The sequence below is a fragment of the Monocercomonoides exilis genome (assembly GCF_001643675.1).
Source record: "Monocercomonoides exilis strain PA203 chromosome Unknown scaffold14-1859848, whole genome shotgun sequence".
Lineage (NCBI taxonomy): Eukaryota > Preaxostyla > Oxymonadida > Polymastigidae > Monocercomonoides > Monocercomonoides exilis.
The window spans coordinates 1,568,064-1,589,447 of NW_027150559.1; the positions used below are offsets into that span (position 1 = coordinate 1,568,064).

Sequence of the window (21,384 nt, forward strand, 5' to 3'; positions counted from 1 at the left end):
AGTTGATTTATATTTTATTTTTATTGATTTTGAAGGAAGAAAAAAATAAAATAAACTTATTTGAATTATTTTAAGTAAGATTTTCAATTGCTAAAGCAACTGCTTTGATGATAATCCCAAGAATGATGACAAATTTGAGAGCAAATACAGAAAACAGAAAACAGAATTCAAATAAAAGGAAATAAAATAGAAAAAAATAAAAAAAGGAGAGAGAAAGAGAGAAAGAGAGAAAGAAAGATTAAAAAATTAGCAGAAATATAACCAAAACAAAGAGAAGTGAATCAATTCAATAGAATTATCACAAGAGAAATGAGGTGATGTGGAATATGAGAGCGTACAAGTTAATCCAACAAATAACCTTTGAAAAAATAAATGAGAGAGAGAAAAAGAGAAAGAAAGAGAAAAAGAAAGAAAGAAAGATGAAAAATAAATGAAATAAATAAAATAAAATATTATTATGTGTTTTTGCATATTAAAAAAGAGAAGAGAAGAGAAGAATAAAAAGAATAAAAGAAAGAAATTAAAGAAAAGAAAAGAAAATTTTGAAATGTTAATCAATTTTTGACATGAGTTGGATTTTGAATGTGATTGGATTGAAAACATAATACCTCTGCTGCTCTTGCAATGATTCTACAAGTTTTTTAGCCCCAACATTGTTTTCCTTCTCTTTCTCTTTCTCTCTTTCCTTTTCTTTTTCTTTCTCTTTTTCTTTTTCTTTCTCCTTTTCTTTCTCCGCTTTTTCGGCTTTTTCAAGTTTCTCTGCTTTCTTTTCCGTTTTTCCTTTCTCCTTCTCTTTTTCTTTCCCTTTCCCTTTCTCCTCCTTCTTCTCTTTCTCCTCCTTCTTTCCTTTTTCTTTCATTTCTTTCTCTTTCTCTTTTTCTTTCTCTTTCTCCTTCATTTCCTTCTCCTTCTCCTTCTCCTTCTCCTTCATCACATTCGGCGCAAACTTCATCCAAACACAGTGTCTTTCACTGAATTCCCATCCTCTTCTGTTCAATTCCTCTGAAATAGCAGCATTTGAGCTGTCATTGCGAGACAGGCCAAAGAGAAAGAATAGAGTTTTAAGATCGAATTTGGAGAGAGGGAGAGAAGAAGAGGGAGAAGAAGAGGAAGAAGAAGAAGAAATTGATAATGATGACGAAGATGAAGAATTTGATGATGTTAATGAAGAAGAAACAGAAGAAGAAGAAATAACTTCATTTTTCTGTTTATCTTCCTTCAGAACATTCAAATGAGGGAGAGAAAGAGGAGCGTCGGGAAAGGAGAAGAAAGAGTCTGAAGGAGAAGGGCGGTTAGAGAAGGAGATGTTGAGGCATTGGAGAAGAGTAGGGAAGGAAGAAGAAGAAGAAGAGGAAGAGGAAGAGGAAGAGGAAGAGGAAGAAGAAGAGGAAGAGGAAGAGGAAGAAGAAGAGGAAGAGGAAGAAGAAGAGGAAGAGGAGGAGGAAGAAATGGAAGAGGAAGAGGAGGAGGATGAAGAAGAAGAAGATAAAGGTGATGAAGATGTTGAATTTGACGTGTGTATTGAAGAAGCAGAAGCAGAAGAAGCTAAGGATGAAGTGGAAGGTGATGAAGATCTTGATGATGAGGAAGAAGAAGAAGAAGAAGAAGAAGAAGAAGAAGAAGAAGAAGAAGAAGAAGAAGAAGAAGATGATGATGATGATGAAGTGGTTGAAGAAGAAGAAGAAGAAGAATTTGAATTCGAACTGGTATTTTTTGCAGCTTTATTTGCATTGTTTTGTTGTTGTTTTTTGGATTTATTGTTAGAATTCGAAGAAGAAGAAGAGGAAGAAGTCGATGATGATGATGATGATGAATTACTTGCTTTTCCTTCTCCTCCTCCTCCTCCTTTCTTTTCTTTCCCTTCTTTCTTGTCTTTTCCCTTTTTCTCTTCCTTCTCCTTCTCCTTCTCCTCTTTCTTCTTCTTCTCCCCTTCTTCTTTCTCTTTCTCCTTCTCTTCTCTTTCTCTCTCCATCTTCTTCTTCTCCTCCTCCTCCTCTTTATCTTTATCTTCCACATTGCAAATCGACAAAATAGGAAAAGGCAATGGAGGAAGCAACGTTCTGTTATCAATCATTTCGTTCCTAAGAAATTCATTTGCTACTTCTAACATGTCAAATTTTACCTGTTTTTTGTTTAATTTTGGTATTTTTGAAATTTTTGGTTGTTTTTTTGAAATTTTTGAGTTTAGTTCTCTTTTTTGAGAAGAAACAGTTAAAGATTTATTTGTTTTGTTTGTTTTGTTTGATTTTTCTGTATTTTTGGCATTTTTAGTTTTATCTTTGATATTCTTCGTTTCTTCATCAGTTTCTTCTTCATCAATGTCTTCATCTTCTTCATCTTCTTCCTCATCATCTTCTATTTCTTCTTCTTCCTCCTCCTCTTCCTCATCTTCCTCATCTTCTTCTTCGTTTCTTCTTCTCTTCCCTTTCTCTTTCTCCTTTTCCTTTTCCTTCTCTTTCTTCTTCCTTTTCCTCTTTCTTTCACTAATTTTCTTATTTAGCTCAATAATTTTGATTTTTCTATCCAAAATTAGCCTTTCTGCTATTTCAAACCTCATTTCTTTCTCTTCTTTTTCGTTAAATTCTTGTTTTTCATTGTTTATTTGATTAGATTGGTTAAGTGAAGAAGAAGAAGAAGAAGAAGAAGAAGAAGAATTTTGAGAAGAGTTTTGAGAAGAAGAAGAAGAAGGAGAAGGAGAAAGAAGAAGAGGAGGTTGAGGACATTGAACAAAAAGAGAAGGAGAAGAAGGAGAAGAAGAGGAAGAAGAGGAAGAAGAAGAAATTGAAGAAGAATTTTGAGAAGAAGAAGAAGTTTGTTTTGTTTTTAAAACAGGTTTTGATTGAGAAGAAGGGATTTCTAAGAGAAAATCAGAAGAAGAAGAAGAGGAGGAGGAAGAGGAAGAAGAAGAAGAGGTTGAAGAAGAAGAAGGTATATAAGAAGAGATAAGAGGAGGGGTGGAAACTGAAGAAGGAGGGGTTGAAGAAGAAGGAGAGGAAGAAGAGGAGGAAGAAGAGTTTTGAGAAGAAAGAGAAGAAGAAGAAGAAGAAGAAGAATTTTGATTTATTGGCATGTTTAGAAGAGGGGTAAGAATTTTCCCTGTTTTGCTTCGTTGTTCAGAAGATATATTTGGAGAAGGAAGAAGAGAAGGCAAAGGAAAAGAAGAAGAAGAAGAGGAGGAGGAGGAAGAAGAAGAAGAAGAAAGAGAAGGAGAAGAAGAAGAAGAAGAGGAAGAGGAATTTAATGAAGGAGAAGAAGGAGAAGAAGAATTTGAAGAAGAATTAGAGGAAGAAGAAGGATTATGAGATGCCGGCGAAGGCAGAAGCGGAGCAGACGAATTAAAAAGTGTTGGGTTCATCGTATTTCTCCGGGCTTCGGAGAATTTCGTGTCTTTGCTTGAGAGTTTTTGAGATTGGATAGGAGGAATATAAGGAAAGGGAAGAAGAGCAGAAGAAGGAGAAGAAGAGGAGGAAGAAGAAGAAGAGGAAGAAGAAGAAGAAGAAGATGATGATGATGACGTGTTTGAAGCTTGATTTTGGTTTTGATTTTGATTTTGTTTGGAAGAAGAAGAAGAAGAAGAAGAATTTGATGAAGAAGACGAAGAAGAAGAAGAAGAAGCATCAGTTTTCTTCTCTTTTTGGTTATTTGCATTGTTTTGTTGTTCTTTTCCTTTGTTTTTGTTCTTTTTGTCTTTCTTCTTTGAATTTGCTTGGTTTGCATTGGAATTTTCATTTTTCTCGTTTTTCTTCTCTTTTCCTTCTTTTCCTTCTTTTCCTTCTTTTTCTCCTTTTTCATTTGATTTTTCATTAATTTTTTCTCTTTTTTCTGATTTTTCTGTTGTTTTTTCGATTTTTGAAGTTTTTCCCGTTTTCTCTTCTTTCTCTTCTTTTCCTCCTTTTTCATTTCTTTCTCCCTTTCCGATTTTATTCGATTTTTCTTCTTTTTTGTTTTTCTCTTCTTTCTTTTCTTTCTTTTCTTTCTTTTCTTTTCCCTCTTTCTCTTTCTCTTTCTTCTCTTCTTTCTCTTCGTTTCGTGAATTCGTATCTTGATGTGATTTTCCTATTGTTTCATCACCTTCTTCTTCTTCTTCGTTACTTTTTTCTTTATCATTTTCATTATCTTCTTCTTCTTTTTCATAATCTTTATCTTTTTCTTCGTCATTTTCTTCATCTTTATCTTTGTTTTCTTCATTGTCATCATCTTCTTCTTCTTCCTCTTCCTCTTCTTCTTCCTCTTCTTCTTCATTAAATTCATTCGTTTCTTGTGAAGCAGAAGAAAATGGCTGAGGAAGTGAGATTTGAATAAGTGAGTCCAAATCAAGGGAATCATAAATTTGCTCATCTTCTATGAAGTTTGGTTCCTTTTTTTATCATTTATCATTTATCATTTATCATTTATTTTTTTTTATTTTTTTAGATAGAAAGAGAAGAAGAAGAAGAAGGAGAAGAAGGAGAGGAAGATGATGATAAAAGATGATGATGATGATGATTTTTTGATTGAGATTCAGAAAGATCGAAGATTAAGATATTCACAATATAGGGAAAAAAAGTAATCAATAATATAATAAATAATAATAAATAGCGAGAAAAATTAATAAAAATAACGCAAACATTATTATCTCTAATGTATTCGAGTATTCCTTCTTTCAGATCATTCGCCTCGTCCACCTGGAGCGAGTCATTATCAACTGCCCTCAACATTTGCTCAAGTTTTTCTTGGTGAAATTTGTGTCGCTCTAGTCTCTGAAACAGACGCCTCGTTTCTTTGTTCTTTGATTTCCGAGAGCCCACACGTGGATTTTCTGTTTCTGCTTCGATTGAGTCTATTTGTTCCTTCAGTTGAGCTATTGAGTCAGTAATCCATTCCATTGTTTCCTCTTTTGCAGCGAGCTGCGGATCTACTTTTTGCTTTGTTATTAACCCTTCTTTTGAATAGGCCTTTGTTTTTGCTTCTCGTTCCCAATTTTTATACCTTTCCATCTCTCTTTCTATGTCTGATTTTGCTTCTCGAAGATTATCTTTCTCTCTTATCTCAGGAGATAAAATCCAGGTTTTTAATTGGTCCCTAAATCTCTGCAATTTTTTTATTTCTCGTTTCATTTCGTTTTCATATTTTTCTTTTTGGCTTGGATTGGAGGTTGAGACTGCTCTTTGATATGATTCAGAAAACAATTCGATTCCCTCTTGAATCTTTTTGTGTGTTCTAAAAGTAACAAAAAAATAGAATAAATTTTTATGTGGTAAGAAATTAATGAATTATTTGATATTAAGCAGATAATTCAACAATTATGCAAACTTTGTGATCTCATCTAAAATACATAAGTGTGTATCAATTTCAGCAAAAATGAATTGAAATAATAGAGTACATTAGCAAAATAAATTTTAATTGGTCATTTAACCAAAGGACGTCAAACTTTGAAGTTTTCTTATCTGCGTCATGTGTCATGTTCAGATTAAGGGGACAAAACAAATAATTTGCATTATAAATTCATGTTTTTTAAATGGACTTTCATTAAAAACAGATGATTCAATTTCAAATATGTTTATGTTTTTTCAGCAATATTTATATTTTTGAAAAAATGCAAAATGATTGATAATTATTGAAAAGTTATTTCTAATCAAAAATCATGTCATGAAATTGCTTTTGACACGAATGTAAATTAATTGAAACTCTCTATTATTTATCAAATTTTTACACCAATATGGCGCGAGCAGTTTGTATTTATTCGAGTTTTATTCAAACAATGTGAAATTTTTAATGTTATAATTCGTTTTTAAAAATCCAAAATAAGAATCATGAGATTGAAGAATTTGTTCGTCGTCAAATGGCATTAAATAACTGGTATTCCGTTCTTACAGGAAAAATACCATGTGGAAATTCACAAAATTTAATCAGATCTTTACGAGATAGTACAATTCCATGTAAAATTACAAAGGCACTTTTGAAGGACGTTGCAGCTTTGTCCATAAATCAATCTCCTAAAAACAATGGAGATATGCAAACAAATTTCGTGATGATGAAGCAGGCATTGCAAAAATACTTTCGTATGAGAAATTATTTTTTCTAAAATAATATGAAATTTTTCAAATTATTTATTTCTTCTTCTTCTTCTTCTTCTTCTTCTTCTTTTGAAAGCATATGTTGATCTATCCAAAATGAACGCTCTTGAAATAACACGAGGTTCATTGGATTTGTTTCTTGTTGATTTTATGCTTCGCCTTGGAAAGCAGTACTACGAACGAAAAGAAGACAGTAGTGAACTCAATGCATTTCTGAATTTGTGCAAAGACGCAGCAAAATCAGACGTCACGCTGTTTGCAAACACGCAGGCCTTTGAGCATGCCAGAAAATGTGTGCTTAGAGAAGGCTCACCTGATTTTTCTCTTTTTGATTTGTATTCTTCTTCATTGGAGTTGGAAACACCCACCCCGCCAAACCTGCCTCGGCTTCCTTCTTTCACGTCACTGCCGAATGCGGTTGGCAAATCGGGCAAACAGGAAAAAGGAGAAAAGGAAGAGAAACTTTCTCCTGGACTGGTTGTTTCTCCTGCTTCTGCTTCTGCTTCTTCATCTTCATCTTCTTCCTCTTCATTATCTTCACATGATAGCACTTCTGATAAAAAATCAACATCTTCTCTGAATCTTCCTTCAAACTCTTCTTCCTCTTTGCCCATCGATCAGACCGATTCGACTTCTGAAAAAGCGAAAAATTCTTCAAACATTTCGAATTCCTCAGATAGAAATAGCAATTCAATAGAAACTGACCCATCTCCATTGATCGACGTTGAGAAAACGGTATCTTCTTTGAAAGACTCTGAAAAATCAAATTCTTCTTCATCTCCTCAAAAATCACCTTCTTTGAAAGGCAAAAAAACACCTAAACTTTCCGTTCAATCGCAAACTGAAGGGAAAAAATCAGAAAATAAGCAAAATCAAAATTCTCCTCTTTCTTCTTCTTCTTCTCATTCTTCTTCTCCAAATTCAAAAACAAAGAAGAAATCAAAGCAATCACCTCGTTTCGCTTCTTCTCGTTCCAATTCTCAGTCTCCTTGTTATTCTCCTCCTCTTTCTTTTTCTCCTCCTTCTTCTTCTCCCCTTTCAACTTCATTTTCTTCTTCATCCAAAATTCCCTCTTCTGCCTCTTATTCCATGACCATCCCATCAACACCATTAGATCCTTCTCAATCTTCCAATTTATCCCAAAATTCCGTCAAAAACGAAATTTCTCCGAATTCTCCAATTTCTCCCGTTTCTCCGTCTTCTTCTGTTTCTTCTGCTGCTTCTTCTGCTCCCACACCCGCAAATATGAAATCGCCTTCCTCTTTTTCTCCCTCAGCCAATCTTTCTGTTACTCTTCCGCTTGTTTCGTTGCCTGAACCAGCTTCTCCTCATTCGCAACCTCATTACAATTCTTCTTCTGCTTTTCCTTCTTCTTCTTCTTCTTCAAATTCTTCTTCTCCTCCTCTTTCAGCATCATCTCAACCAAACCTCCAGAAATCCTCTTCTTCCCCTTTCCACATCCCAAATTCTTCTTCCTCTTCTTCTTCTTTACCTTCTTTCTCTTCTGATTCTCCTCAAACAGCTCCTTCTGCTTTGCCTCTTTCCTTTGTGCAGATGACAACACCTGCCGGCAAAGTTACTTTGCCCACAACAATCAATGAAGACGAATTGAGTTTGGAAAAAGGAGAAAGAAGAAGAAGAATGAGAGGAGAAGAAGAAGGAGAAGGAGAAGAAGGAGGAAGGTATTTTAATCGAGATTTAGGTGAAGAAAATTCTTCTTCTTCAAATTCTTCTTCTTCTTCTTCACCTTCTTCACCTTCTCCTTCCAATTCCAATTCAGATTCTCCTTCTGTCTTCTTCTCCCAATCACAGCCACTTCCTATTTTAGCACCTGTCCCATCACTTTTGCCGCCTTCCGACCAAGTTGCAGATTATTCTGCGCCGCTTCCGGCAAAACAAACGCTTTTATCTTCGCCTCAGCCAATTATGTTTGTTCGATCATCTTCAAATGAAGGAAGAGAAAGAGAAAGAGGAGAAGGAGAAGAAGAAAATGTTGAAAATGAAGAAGAAAGAAGAAGAGAAGGAGAAGAAACAAATGAAGAAGAGCAATACAATGGAAATCGCAACGACACAAGAAGAGAAGCAAACCGGAATAGAACCCGAAATGGAAGATCTTCAAACAATCAACAAAATCCTTCTTCTTCTTCTTCTTCTTCTCGTCCTTCAACACCCCCTGGCCCTTATGTTGGCCTGATGTTTGGCAAAAGCCGCTTAAATTCGCTGAAAAGCAGCTCGTTTTTTATGCTTTTGCTTTTTGTGGCTGTTCTTTCTGTGTCTTTTGGGTGTCTTTGCGCGTATTTGATATCACTTTCATTTAACAGCGAGAGGGAAATAGATCCGTCGCTTGTGATTGGGAGAGGGAGAGGAGGAGAAGGAGAAGAAGGAGAAGAAGACAATCAACCTGATTGGCTGATGAATGATTGTGATGGAGGAGAAGAAGAAGGAGAAGGAGAAGGAGAAAAAGGCAAAGTGAAGAAATGTGGACCTCCAAAGAAGAAGAATAAGAAGAAGGAAGAGAAGAAAGAAGAAGATGGTAAGAAAATTAATTTGACTGAAAATGAAGCAATGAAAGGCTCGTCTGAAGTGTGCCATCGGTTTGACCTGCTTGTTAATCCGAATCCGCTCAATGAAGAAGAAGGAGAAAGTGGAGAAGGAGGCGAAGGAGAAGAAATAAACAGAAGGAAGAGAAGAAGCCGAAGCATCAGCAGCAACAGTGATAATGATAATATTCATCTTAATGAAGACACACCCGCAAATGTGTTTGTCCAGGAGTCAAGATACCCACAAAAGGATATAAGCGAAGGAAATCATTCGAAATTATCACCAACGCCGATATTTCCGCATTTGCCCGGAAAAAATTCCCCGACTCCGTCGCAGCCGCCCCCGCCGAATCAAAAAGTGGGTGAAGATGAGAGGAATAATAAAAGGGATTTTAGAGAAATGGAAGAAGGGAAAGAAAGAGAAGGAGAAGGAGAAAGAAAAAGAGAAAGAGAAAGAAAAGGGGAAGAACATGAAAGAGAAGAAGAAGAAGAATCAAAGGAACATACGATGTCTGAAGATTTCCTCAATTCCGATGAACTATCAGCAGATCAATTGAACGAACTCGAAAAAGATGGCTTTCCTTCTTTTTCGCTGGACAAACACAGAATTCCTTCTTATCAAAGAAATCGCTATCCAACAAGAGCAGAAGGAGATGGGATTTGTCATTCAGAAGAAGAACCGGATTTGACAAAGGAAGAGAAAGAGAAAGAAAGAGAAAGAGAAAAGTTGAAGAAAAGAGAAGCAAAATGGAGGAAGAAAGTTGAAGCGCAGGACAAAGTGTGGCATAACAAGCAAATTAACAAGCCAAATATTGTTCTTCCTTCGCGCTATGAAACAAAAATGGAAAAATTTGAGCAAAAAGGAAGAAATGTGAAGATGGATGGGATTTCTGATGAATTTGGTGAAGGTTTGTCGCATTTGTCGGCTTCTTGGGACGATTTAGAGGGAAATGAAGAAGAGGAAAAGAAAATTAACACAGAAAATGAGAAGGAAACTGAAGAAAAATCAAAAATTTTCGATCAGATTTCGAAAAAATCAGTTCAAAAAGCACAAGACAAGTCTCTTTTTGTTTCATCTGATAGATCAACTCCTCTTTCGTCTTCTCCTTCTTCTTCTCCCTCTTCTCTAATGTCCAACCCTCCCCTTTCTTCATCATCATCATCTTCTTCTTCTTCTTCTTCTTTTGCTCCTTTTTCCTCTAAAAATTCCCGCCGTCGCCCTTCTCCGCCTTCTTCGGTTGAGTTTCTTTCTCCGCCGGAAATTGCATTGGATGATGATTTGGATGCAGAACCTGTTTATTCAGAGGAGAAGAGAAGAGAAATTCCGATTGAAGAAGAAGAGGAGGAGGAGGAAGAGGAGGAGGAAGAAGAAGAAAAGGGAGAAGAAAAAGAAGAAAAAGAAGAAGGGAAAGGAAAAGGCAAAGAAGAAAAGAAAAGAAACAAGAAAGGAAAGAAAGGGAAGGGAAAGGAAACAGCAGAAGAGAGAGATTTGAGGAAGCTGAGGAAAATGTTTGACACAAAAGTGACTGTTCCTTTGCCAACGATCGAAATCGAAGATTTAAAAGGAAGGGAAAATGAAGAAGAAACAGAAAATGAAACAGAAAATGAAGCCAAAACTGAAAGTTTGGGTGAAAAGGTTAGAAAAACAGAAGCATTGGAAGAAGTAATGGAGCAGAGCGATTATCAGAAGATGTCACTTCCTCTTACGAATTTGGGGGTGGAGAAGAAGACTTTGCAGAAAATAAGGATTGAAGGCGGGGAAGGATGGAATCCAGAGAAACAGGTGAGTTTTGAAGGAAAGAGAAGAAGGCAACAGAACCCGCTGAATGCGAAAGTTGAGAATGGAAAAGAAGCAGATGATTGGAAGAATTACAACAAAAATGGGGGAAATGCAAAGAAAAGATCGAAGAAAAGTTCACCTTTGATGGGAATTGTTGATGAAAGGGAAGATGAATTTGGCAGAAGTATTGAAGAAGAGTCATATTTGATGAGGAAAGGGACAAAAAGACATGTTAACAAAATGAAGTATTTGAAAAACATGGATGAATCAAAAAAATTAAATAATAATCTGCGTAAATGCAGATGGAGTGATCAAATTTATTATGATCCTCTTGATTTATATGTCCGTAGAAGAGCGTAAGCATGTGAGTTTTCCTTTATCTATTTCTTGTTTTTTAACTGAAGTTATGTGAAGTGAAAAGAAATTATTTTTTCTTCTTTGAAATGAAAAATTAAAAATTAAAAATTATTCAGAGAAATGGTTTTTCTCATTTGAATGTTCATTGAATCTTCTAACGTTTTCGAACGGGAGCTGATTCGTAATTTACAATTTTCCGCCCTTCATCGTCATACGTAACAATTTTCTTTTTTCTTCCTTTTTCCTAAAAAAATAAATGTAAATTTTTTGCAAAGATATTTAAAAATCAATTAATAAATAAATAAAGTATTTTAATAAAGTTATAAAAAATTTCTAATAAACAATTCACACTTCAGCCAATAAATGATTTTGAAGAATATGTTCGCGTCGTTCAACTTCATGAAGTCTGCGTTTGTGAATTTGAAGACTGTGAATTGTACTCTCGGAAACAGTTAAGTCAAGTGGCGAAGTAAAACGAGGTGTGATCAGTTCGTCAGAATCTGGATTATCTTCTGTAATAAAAATAGTTCGCTGAGAATGAACTTTATTTGGTACACAACTGCTCAATCTTTCAACTTTCTTAAAAGTTTTAAATCCAAGAATGTTCAAGGATAAAAGATTTCAAAAAAAAATAATCACACTTTTCTTTCAACATTTCTCGCTGTTTCAAATAAGAGTTTGTGCTTTCTCTTTGTTTCTGGATCTCTTCTTAACTTTCCAACTTCTGATTCCTTTGTATCCTTTACAATTCCTTTCTATGTGAAGAAATATATGCTTGTTTAAAAATAAATAATAATGAGTTTAAACATCCATTTTCAAATGTTCCATAGAAAAATAAAATTCATCTTCATTTTTAAATTCTGCCTTTCGTTTTAATCGTTTCAGTGCATTTCTCTTTTTATGGTAATCTCTAGCTCTAACAACGTAATCCTTATGCTTTTCCAAAACTCCAAGTCGTTTTCTTTTTTGGGGCTGTGGCCTTTCTTTATGTACCCGTCCTCCAATTAATCCCATTTGTATTTTAATATCTTTTTCAATTTGAATGCGATTAAGCAAAATAATGATGAGATGTTACGATTTATGAAAAATATAATATAATTTTAATCGGAAAAAAAGTATATCGTGTAAAATAGTGCAAACATTCAGGAAAAGCAACGTTTCCACCAAAAAAGTAAATTAGTTATGGTTGAGGATGAAAATTGTTATTTGTTGGAAAAAATTTTATTCCCGAAGGAATTCTGTTCCATATAATATTTACTCATGTTTTTCTCTATATTTTAATTTTATTCATAATTTTATTTTGTGAGAGAATGTTAGAATTATAATTATAGTGATGTGGCAAACCCGCACATTTGCATAAACCCGCACACTAAGGTTTTGATGAAAGTTCAGACTATAAATATTTGAAAAATTAATTCTTTTTTTTTTAAAAACATTTCTTGATAAGAAAAAAACATTCTTTCATAAAAAATATTTCATGTGGGGTCAGCTTTGATCTTTTAATTTGAGCCTTTCTTTTCACACCACTCTCTTTTGTTTTTTATATCTAATTTACAAACCGTTGAAATTGAAAAAACAATATTTGTTAAGATATTCTTTTGTCTTTATTGTTCAAATTGTTAAAAAAAAAGTGAAAATAAAAAAAGATAAAGCAAAAGCCAAGAAAATAAAGATCTTTTTAAAACGTTTAAAAAAAATCGATGTTGTTGATTTCAATACATAAAGCATTAAAAGGTTAAGCGCATAATCAACTGTGTAAAATAGAGGATGTGCTCTACTGACAATGTGCTGTCTTTGAACAGTATTTATCAAAACTTAAGAAAATGAAACAGATAAATAAAAATAAAGAATAATACCGCACAAAAATAGAATGTTTTGAACTTAATGCCTTCGCCACAGAAAGAACGAAAAGTTTTTGTTTTTAAGGAAATTTTCAAATCAAATTATGGTTTTTGTCCCATAAAATATATATTTACCAAATTATTTCATTTATATTTCATTTCAGTGTTTTCAATAATATCTCTTCTTGGAACAATTATTAAACAATTAATAATAAATTCAATGTTACGTTCTGATATTCGAGAATGAGCAAAAATGTTTGATTTTATTCTTTGCATTATGAATGTTAAAAATTTTTTTATTCTGAACATGAACAGAACATACGCAATAGTGAGATGATCAACAGTCATTCGAAAATAAGATCTGAAACTTAAAAAAATGAAATGACTTGAAAATTACGAAATAATTATTCGATAAATGAAAATTCCTTGCAATGCAATAATAAAATCAAATTTGCTATTAGTTCTCTTTGTATCGAATTGAAGCATCTGTAAATCAATCCACATGATAAAAAGAACGAATGGTGTGACTTTTCATTTATTTTTTTTAATAATTGAATGAAAAAATACTTTTATTTCAGCTTTTCTTATGATAATAGTTGTATTTTGGTTTGTCTTTCTTCGATATATGTGTGTTCTCTTATTCTCGTTTTTTTATTCTCATTATATAGATGGCAAACATTGGTTAACTTATGACCATATGAAACTCTATTCACATTAGATCATGAAATGAATGATTTCTTCTAAAGTTTTTCCATGGATAAAACACACAATCATCACTATTGTTTCAAATACGATTAAACCAAAGTGACATTTGCACTATTCTGGGGGAGATAATTATGTGGATATGAGAAAGGCCAACACATGAAAAATATTACAAGTATCAGATAAGTTTATTCAATAAAAATCAAATAATAAATTTACTGATTTGCTTTGGAAGTGTTCAAGGATTGTTCTGTATGCAAAATAAACTATTCAGTAGCAATCAGATCGGACAATTGTCTCATATACATTACTTTTTTCGTTTCATGAAAAGCAGCTCATATGAATTTCATAATCAACAAATACAGTCATTAAATGAATGAACATTTTCGAAATTGTCTATTATATATTAAGTAACAAAAATGTTCACAACAAATAACTGAATGCGAAATTTGTTGGTTCACATTATAACAATATGGTTTGTTTGTAATTTCAAAATCGTTTTCAATTTCGTTTTTCAAAGTTTTTTTAAGGTGCTTTATGTTTTATTTTTTGTAATTGATTGTGTTATTTAAAAGCTGTATTATAATAATTATCGATGAAATGAAAACTTTGTGAATTGATTCTAAAAAAATAATTGTTCAATCATTCTATTTTTGTTTATAATATTGTGTTGTTCTCAAATTCTTTTCTTTTCATAGTTTTTCGATATCATCATCCTCATCAAAGTCTGGATGCACAACGTACTCTTGTAAATATTTGCTTGTCATGGTTTTTATTGACCGAGTGGAGTATATCTTTGGTATGAAATGAGTTTTTGTTGTTTCACTAATATCTTCATTTGAATCTTCCGTATTATCCAAATTTTCATAATCTTGTTCGCTATCATTTCTTAATCTCTTTTTCTTAATTTTCTCATTTTTTGAATGTGTTCGTGTTTTTTTGAAGTTTGTGACGAAGATATGCTGCTGGAGGAAAAATCTGATTCAGAACAGTTGCATTCAGATTGACTTTCTTCTGAACTGCTTGACGATTGTTCAGAAGCATGGACGCTTTTATGTTTCAATTTGGGAAATAGCTGCACACCCAAAATGTTATCTTCTCCCTCCTGAGAATCTGAAGGTTCAGTCTCTTCTTCTGAGGAATGAACTTCGCAAATTGCTCTAATCTGTTCTGGAGATTGCTCCATCTTTTCAAGTGAATCTTCCGAAGAAACGTACTTTGGAATTTTCTTTGTTTGCTCTAAATCTGAACAATTGTCACATCCGCCAGAATTAATGAATTTTGTTTGTTTTTGTCGTTTTTTTTCATTTGTTAACAATTCCTTTTCTTTCTCATGCAACTCCCAATCTGTCAGAAACTCAGGGTCTGTGATACATTTGCCAGAAATGGACCAACGGCTTGTGTTTCTTGCAGGCTTCACTCCGGAGGAAGAGAATCAAGAGTTTGATCCACAACATGTGCAATTGAGGATGAGGTGATGCCAGCCTCGAAAAAGCCATGTCTGATTGTTTTCGGTGCCAAAGCGTAATAAACACAATCTGCGATTGCTCTTACGAAAGGCATGAATTCATTTTTCATTTTTTTTAATTGAAGGCTCATTTTTAACTTTTTTAAGTTGGCTTTTTAGTACTGCGTTTGGTCCGAGGTCCAAGGGTTGCAAAATGTGCGACGTATGTGCAGGAATAACAACCACATCCACATTTTCAGATGCAAATTGCAACCACAGTTGAAGATTCTGCCTTGATGAATGACCGTCCAAGATGATAAGAGCAGGTGGAATGGGTTCGTTCTCCTCATCGCAGTTTGTCTTATCACTTTTATTGCTATTAAACTCTTTTTGTTGAATCCTTTCCGTTTCAGCTTCTTCTTTTAACCACCAATTGATTTCGTCGCAATTATCTTCATTTATCAATAAGCGAGAAGAACAAGAAGCGTCTTCCTCGAAAGAAGAAACAAAACCAACACAAGAATTATAAGTTTGATCATCAACATCCGTTTGTTGTTCAGCAGAAGGCAAAGTGTGTTGCATATGAGAGTTTAAGTTGTCTGAAGAAACTTGTTGAAATTGAAGCGATACTCTTTGAGAAGAAATTTCACTGTTTGCTGCTTTTGAATTCACTAATTCTGAAATTGGATCTCCATCATCAGAAGAGACGCTTGCTGTTTTCGCTGTTTCTGAGATGTGTGAATCTGTAAAGAATTCGCGATCATCTGAATGTCTGTTAACACGTGAAGTGATTTGCGCTGATTCTGAAATTGCATTTTCTTCATTTTGAATCTCTTCATGGCTTTGCATTTTCATTATTGATTGAAATGATAAACTGCTCTCTGTTTTTCCTTTTTTGATTTTCTTTTTCATCTTTTCTTGAAAATATCGTTTTATTCGAATCACATTTTGTCGTTGCTTTTGAATATTTGGCAGCACATTTTTCATCATTATTTCTTCAAATAAATTTTTTGTCATCCATCCTTTATTTGACGTGTGCAATATAAAATTTTCATCACTCCACTGTTCTTTTATTTCTTTTTCAAATTTGTTGGGTAATAGAAGATGTGAAGGAAGATGGCATCCATCTGCCCTTACAATAAAAAGAAGAGTCAAATGATGAAGCGGAGGAATTTTCAAAGAAGGAACGAATTTGCATTTGCTCGAGACAACCCTTTTATTTTCTCTTTTGTCAGAAGATTGGCAACTTGTTTCATCCAATTGAAAGATCAATGAAGGATGATATTTTTTCTGTTTCATCAAGTTACGCAAGCGCGATAAAAAAGACAAAACATTACTTTTCAATGAGGCCCTTATACGTGCATGATCAAGCTTAATTGGATGTATTGTTCTAAGTTGTTTGTGTCTAGAAAGAAAACCATATACCCAACGCATGCTGGGCATTTCGATATAAACAGCAGATTTTTCAGAACGTTGTTTTCTAATTCTCCAAGCCTAAGTTTTTATAAATTAGCTGGAAAGAATAAAGAAATCAAACTATTCTCGGGATGTCTTTCAATGTTGGTTGAGTCGAAACATCATCCCAATTCAAAAGGATTTCTTCTAGCCTATCTTCTTCTTCCTCCGACAAATATCTTGGCCTGCCGTTTTTCCCTGCAATTTCTCCTTTTGAAATCATTCGAAGTGCCCTTTGTTGACAATAATAGCTATTTCGTTCAGATTTATTGATGACAATTTTTTCTTTTTTCATATCATCCATTTATGAAAGTTGAATAATGTTCCAAAATATTGTTTTTCGATAAATATTATTTAATGATATGGGAAAAACAACCATAACAGAATTAAAAAATATAAAAAAAACTATTTTAAAATCTATATTCAATTGTTAATAACTTTTGATATGAAATATTTGTTTTAAAGAAACTTTCCTTTCATTTGAACTGAATTGTGCGGGTTTGTGCAAATGTGCGGGTTTATGCGCACACCATTATACAACATCCGAAAACGTTGAAAACTTAATATTGTTTTTTTCATATATGCAATAATTATACCCCATTTCACCAAATCCAACAATATTTTCCAAGAGAAAAAAAACTTAAATGAAAACGTTTGTTAACAATAAGGACTCTGTGGATTTTTTTTTTTTTTTTTTGATTTTTGAAGGATTGTTATTTATCGAAATTTTTATTATGTATTTTTATTTTTTTTTAAATAAATGCGCAAAAAATTTTTCTATTTATAAAAAAATATGTTGCTGATCCTTTTGAAATCAAACTTTCTTTAAAGTTTTGAGCTAAATTTTTATGTCAATTGGATTTTGTTTAAAATGTATTTCATGCAAAACACAATTATATATTGGATGTAATAACCGTTTGAGTTCATTTTTTCAAAAAAATCTCATTAAGATAAAAATTATGATCAAAACTCAATTGAAAGAATGATTTCAAAAAAAAGAAAAAATAAAAATTAAAATAATTAAATAAATGAAAAAAAAATTAGCCAAATATTTTTATTCTTTTATAAAAAGGGTCAACTTTTTAATGGGACTTTTTTCTTTATTGGTACTTTTTTTGTTTTTGCATGTTAATCATTCAAAAAAGGTAGACGGACCTCAACACTCGGATGAGTGTGCTTATTAAACAAACACATTAAATTACCGGTTTGTTTTTTAAATTTTGTTTATTTTTCGTAGAGATACAGCAATTTTTTTAATTTATTTTGAAGTGACTTTTTTCAGTCGAAGAAGCATTTCCCAAAATATTGAAATCCATTTTTGAAAACTACTAGCGTTATCCTTTTTATATTCAAAATCTTAAGTTTAACAACTTGTTTTTTCTTTATTTTTTCACATTTCATTTTTTTATCAACATGCGAACACAAATTTGAAAATTTCTTTGTTATTTAAATGAAGAGTTAAAAATAAAAATATGATATGAAAAATGCACACTCTTATGAAGAAGTGTGAAAAATGTTGAACATAATTATTTTCTATTTGCATCAAACAGGTGAACGGTCACAACATTGAATGATCTGAGATCAAACTTATTCCATTTTAATGAGTTTGATGAAAATAGAAAATATTTATGTTCAACATTTTTCACACTTCTTCATAAGAGTGTGCATTTTTCATATCATATTTTTATTTTTAACTCTTCATTTAAATAACAAAGAAATTTTCAAATTTGTGTTCGCATGTTGATAAAAAAATGAAATGTGAAAAAATAAAGAAAAAACAAGTTGTTAAACTTAAGATTTTGAATATAAAAAGGATAACGCTAGTAGTTTTCAAAAATGGATTTCAATATTTTGGGAAATGCTTCTTCGACTGAAAAAAGTCACTTCAAAATAAATTAAAAAAATTGCTGTATCTCTACGAAAAATAAACAAAATTTAAAAAACAAACCGGTAATTTAATGTGTTTGTTTAATAAGCACCCTCATCCGAGTGTTGAGGTCCGTCTACCTTTTTTGAATGATTAACATGCAAAAACAAAAAAAGTACCAATAAAGAAAAAAGTCCCATGAAAAAGTTGACCCTTATTCTCATTCGAAATTTATTATTCAAAATCGAAATTTCTTAATTCTTATTTGAAAAAGAATAATTCAATTTGGAAAAAATAATTGAAAGAATATTCATCATTTTATATTGAAAATAAGTTTCAGGAAATATTGAAACATTATTCAATAAATAACAAACAATAATTCAAGGATTTCACTTTGAAATAAAAATACTATTTCCTCTTGCTGAATTTTTATTGTGATAAATAATTATAACTCCTTTGAAAAATAGAAAAAATAACATAGAGTTTTTTTCAAATAATCAAATATGCAATAGTCATTATTATTATTAATTATTTTTTGTCTGTTGAATTTCCGAAGGTTTTTCATAAATATAGAAATAATTTTCAACAAAATGTTGAATGCATGACAATTATTACATAAGCCACAGTTGTGAATAAATGAATTGCAATGATTTTCTAAAACACAGTTATCACTATTCTGTGTTCATCTAAGAACATCCAATATTGACTTGCAAACTGAAATTTGAAACAGAAAAAATGAGATGAAAAATTAGCACAAAAATGGAAAGAGATTATTTAACAAATTTCATTTATTGAATTAGTCATGATAATTTTCAATGAGATCCAAAATATGAACCAATCACTTTTGTGAAAATCAGACTAACCAAATATTTGAAAAATGAATACACATTAATTTGTTTTTGCCTTTTCAAATAACTGAAATTTGTAGAATCAAATCAATGAATTTTTACAATAAATGTGTGATTATTTTTGAATGAATGTTTTTTCATTCAATATTTTCGGTTTGAAAATTACTATTGAATATCAACAAAAAAACGATGAGAAATTGAAAGGCTCATTAAATTCATCATCATAATGATTAGAGCAAAAACAATTGTTTTTTTAATGCAGATGGCTGTTTTTTCTTTTTTCTTTTTTTTCTTTTTTTCTTTTCTTTTTTTTTTTTTGAAAACTTCCTTCTGTTTTATTTTCTTATAAAACAATAATTTCATTTTATCATATATTTTCTGTTTCCTCGTATTAACTTCACGAAAATGAAAAAATGCATAAACAATGTTAATATTACAATTTTGGTGAAGTTTGATACAAGTGAACAGAAAAATAATGAAATTAAAACATTTTTAATTATAATTCGAAAATTAAGCAAAAGGAATGTTTCAAAAAAAAAACCAGCCAGATGTTATAATTCAAAAATTTGAATGAAAAATTTTTGTTTGCAAAGACAAAAAACTTTTGAAAAATCAACAAACCGAAAAAAGTTATGATTTCGAAAATAAAAACACACTTGTTTTCGTGATTCGCAATTGAGCGAATCAACAAACGCAAGGAGTAGGTTTGCTCCTCAATTATGAGTATTAATATAATTTATGGGTGGTTTAGATCAAACTTCGCAAATAATTTAACTTCTTTTCATTCCATTGTCCGCAGGTAGAATGACTCAAGATACTGTTAGAGCGCCAAATAGCGACGGCGAGGACAGAGGATTTGATCTTATTCACAGGCTTTTAAGGGTTGAAAACATGATCGAAGAAATCACCAGAAGCCAACCATGGCCAATGCAGTCCGAAGCTACGGGGATGCTGCCAATGAGAAAGGTGAAGAGGGAACGAGCAAGGAGAAGAAGCAGATCGAGATCGAGCGAGTTGGAGTCGGATGCAGAATTTGGTGATCTGATCGCGAGAGGGAAACAGGGAAAGCGTGAAAGATTACGTCGTACATATAGTCGAGCGAAGATACGGGAAGATGAAGAAGATAGCGGCTGGGATTCGGAGGGGCAAGATGTACTGGACGAGAAAGAAGAAACAGAAGACTTCACTAGAATTTTTCCAAGGGAGTGGCTGACTCCCCGGAGACAAGCGAGCGAGCTGAGTAAGTTCATTGAATTCTGTAAAGCCGGCTCGATAAGGATGAGCGATTACATACTGAATACATTTATTTCAGAGAGTGAGAAGGAGTTTTTTACAGGACACACAGACACAAGCTGGAACGCGCTAGCTAGGACAGTTATTACAACAAAAGGGAGAAGAGACTCACCAGAAGCGATCCGAGCAATCGAACTCCTCCAGCCTGCTCTTGAATCGGGCTTTGAAGCAGCAAAAGCAATTGCATCACGAACAGTGATGGAACTGGAGAAGGTGCACCTCATGGAAGAGGAGAAGGAACGATAGAGAGGAGAGAGAGTTGAGAGAGAAGAGAGAGCCGCGCTTTGCCGCGAGACCGAGAGAGGAAAGAGAGAAGCAAATTACAACGAAATGAATATACGACGAGAAACCGTAGCTCCGGGCGAGAAGCTATCAGAGACGGAAAGGTAGAAACAACATGTGAATATTAGAAAGACTCTGAGCTCGTTAGACCAAAGGAAGGAGAGAGAACGAGAAACCACAGGGGATTCTGCGAGAGAGATTTCGATAGAAGATGTGCGACACGAGACAACGAGAACAGAAGGAGACTCCGCATATCCCCGACTGACGGGACAGAAGAGCGAGAGGGAGAACGGGAAGATAGTTTGGAGAAGTTCTGGGACTGTCATCGAGTCCCCAATTGGGAGCGCCCTGGAGGTGCACTTGAAGACAGCTATTGCTGACATTTTCGAAGGAGAAGGGAATACACAGATGCAGCCTGGCCACAAGACGCTAGGAGTGAAGAGGAGTACAGCGAGTGGACCACCGAAGGAGCCACTTCCCGGGAGACTGGTGAACAGGCTGAGCGAGTGGAAGAAGATTGGGGGAGACAAACTAGTGAGCCGTGGTATAGGAGCTCGATGGAAAAGTCCCCAATCCCCAATCTCACTCGAGTAGAGAAAACACAGGCAAGAGTTTCGGGGGAAGACGGAAATTACGAACATAATACTTATCCCCCTTGGAGGAGAAATTGAAGGACGGAGTGGTGAAGCCCATTCAGGAGTCGGAGGTGAAGTGGTTCAACCCGACATTCATGGTGATAAAGAAGAACGGAAAGTGGAGAAAGATCCTGGATTGCAGAGCTCTAAACGAGGCAGTGCAGGGAAAACACTTCAAGATGGATTCCCAGGAGACAGTCATGGAACTTCTGGAGAAGAACGACTGGATGACAACTCTGGATATATCGAGTGCATACCAGCATGAAAACGTGCACGAGCAA

At 33.5% G+C, this 21,384-nt stretch overlaps 4 protein-coding genes across 4 annotated transcripts; 2 read left to right on the forward strand and 2 right to left on the reverse strand.

The window, feature by feature from the left end:
• MONOS_7381 (putative CCR4-NOT transcription complex, subunit 3b) lies at nucleotides 1-4,976 on the reverse strand (the record flags this gene model as incomplete). The annotated part of the gene is made up of 2 exons (XM_067877700.1): nucleotides 1-4,357; nucleotides 4,608-4,976. 2 exons carry the CDS (start codon nucleotides 4,974-4,976, stop codon nucleotides 551-553), a joined length of 4,176 nt encoding a protein of 1,391 aa, XP_067730516.1. The 3' UTR covers nucleotides 1-550.
• Nucleotides 4,977-5,698: 722 nt separating this feature from the next.
• On the forward strand, nucleotides 5,699-10,736 carry MONOS_7382 (uncharacterized protein; the record flags this gene model as incomplete). The annotated part of the gene is made up of 3 exons (XM_067877701.1): nucleotides 5,699-5,710; nucleotides 5,789-6,041; nucleotides 6,133-10,736. 3 exons carry the CDS (start codon nucleotides 5,699-5,701, stop codon nucleotides 10,734-10,736), a joined length of 4,869 nt encoding a protein of 1,622 aa, XP_067730517.1.
• Nucleotides 10,737-10,748: 12 nt separating this feature from the next.
• On the reverse strand, nucleotides 10,749-11,911 carry MONOS_7383 (putative U3 small nucleolar RNA-associated protein 11 (Utp11)). Its single transcript, XM_067877702.1, has 5 exons — nucleotides 11,874-11,911; nucleotides 11,541-11,761; nucleotides 11,375-11,488; nucleotides 11,085-11,312; nucleotides 10,749-10,977 (listed from the first exon to the last, which is right to left on the reverse strand). The coding sequence occupies exons 2-5, from the start codon at nucleotides 11,745-11,747 to the stop codon at nucleotides 10,888-10,890; spliced, it is 639 nt and encodes a 212-aa protein (XP_067730518.1). The 5' UTR covers nucleotides 11,748-11,761; nucleotides 11,874-11,911; the 3' UTR covers nucleotides 10,749-10,887.
• A 7,720-nt stretch (nucleotides 11,912-19,631) lies between these two features.
• MONOS_10848 (uncharacterized protein) lies at nucleotides 19,632-21,368 on the forward strand (the record flags this gene model as incomplete). Its single annotated transcript, XM_067863328.1, has 4 exons — nucleotides 19,632-19,638; nucleotides 19,693-20,399; nucleotides 20,601-21,002; nucleotides 21,063-21,368. The coding sequence occupies 4 exons, from the start codon at nucleotides 19,632-19,634 to the stop codon at nucleotides 21,366-21,368; spliced, it is 1,422 nt and encodes a 473-aa protein (XP_067730519.1).
• Nucleotides 21,369-21,384: the final 16 nt, after the last annotated feature.

What these genes read in the sequence shown, in the direction of transcription:
- MONOS_7383 (XM_067877702.1), bottom strand. Translation starts at nt 11,747, where the DNA reads ATGGGATTAATTGGAGGACGGGTACATAAAGAAAGGCCACAGCCCCAA. An exon ending in CGAGAAATGTTGAAAGAAAA is followed by an intron (nt 11,313 to 11,374) that starts GTGTGATTATTT and finishes AAAACTTTTAAG; the next exon opens with AAAGTTGAAAGATTGAGCAG. An exon ending in AAAATCATTTATTGGCTGAA is followed by an intron (nt 10,978 to 11,084) that starts GTGTGAATTGTT and finishes TTATTTTTTTAG; the next exon opens with GAAAAAGGAAGAAAAAAGAA.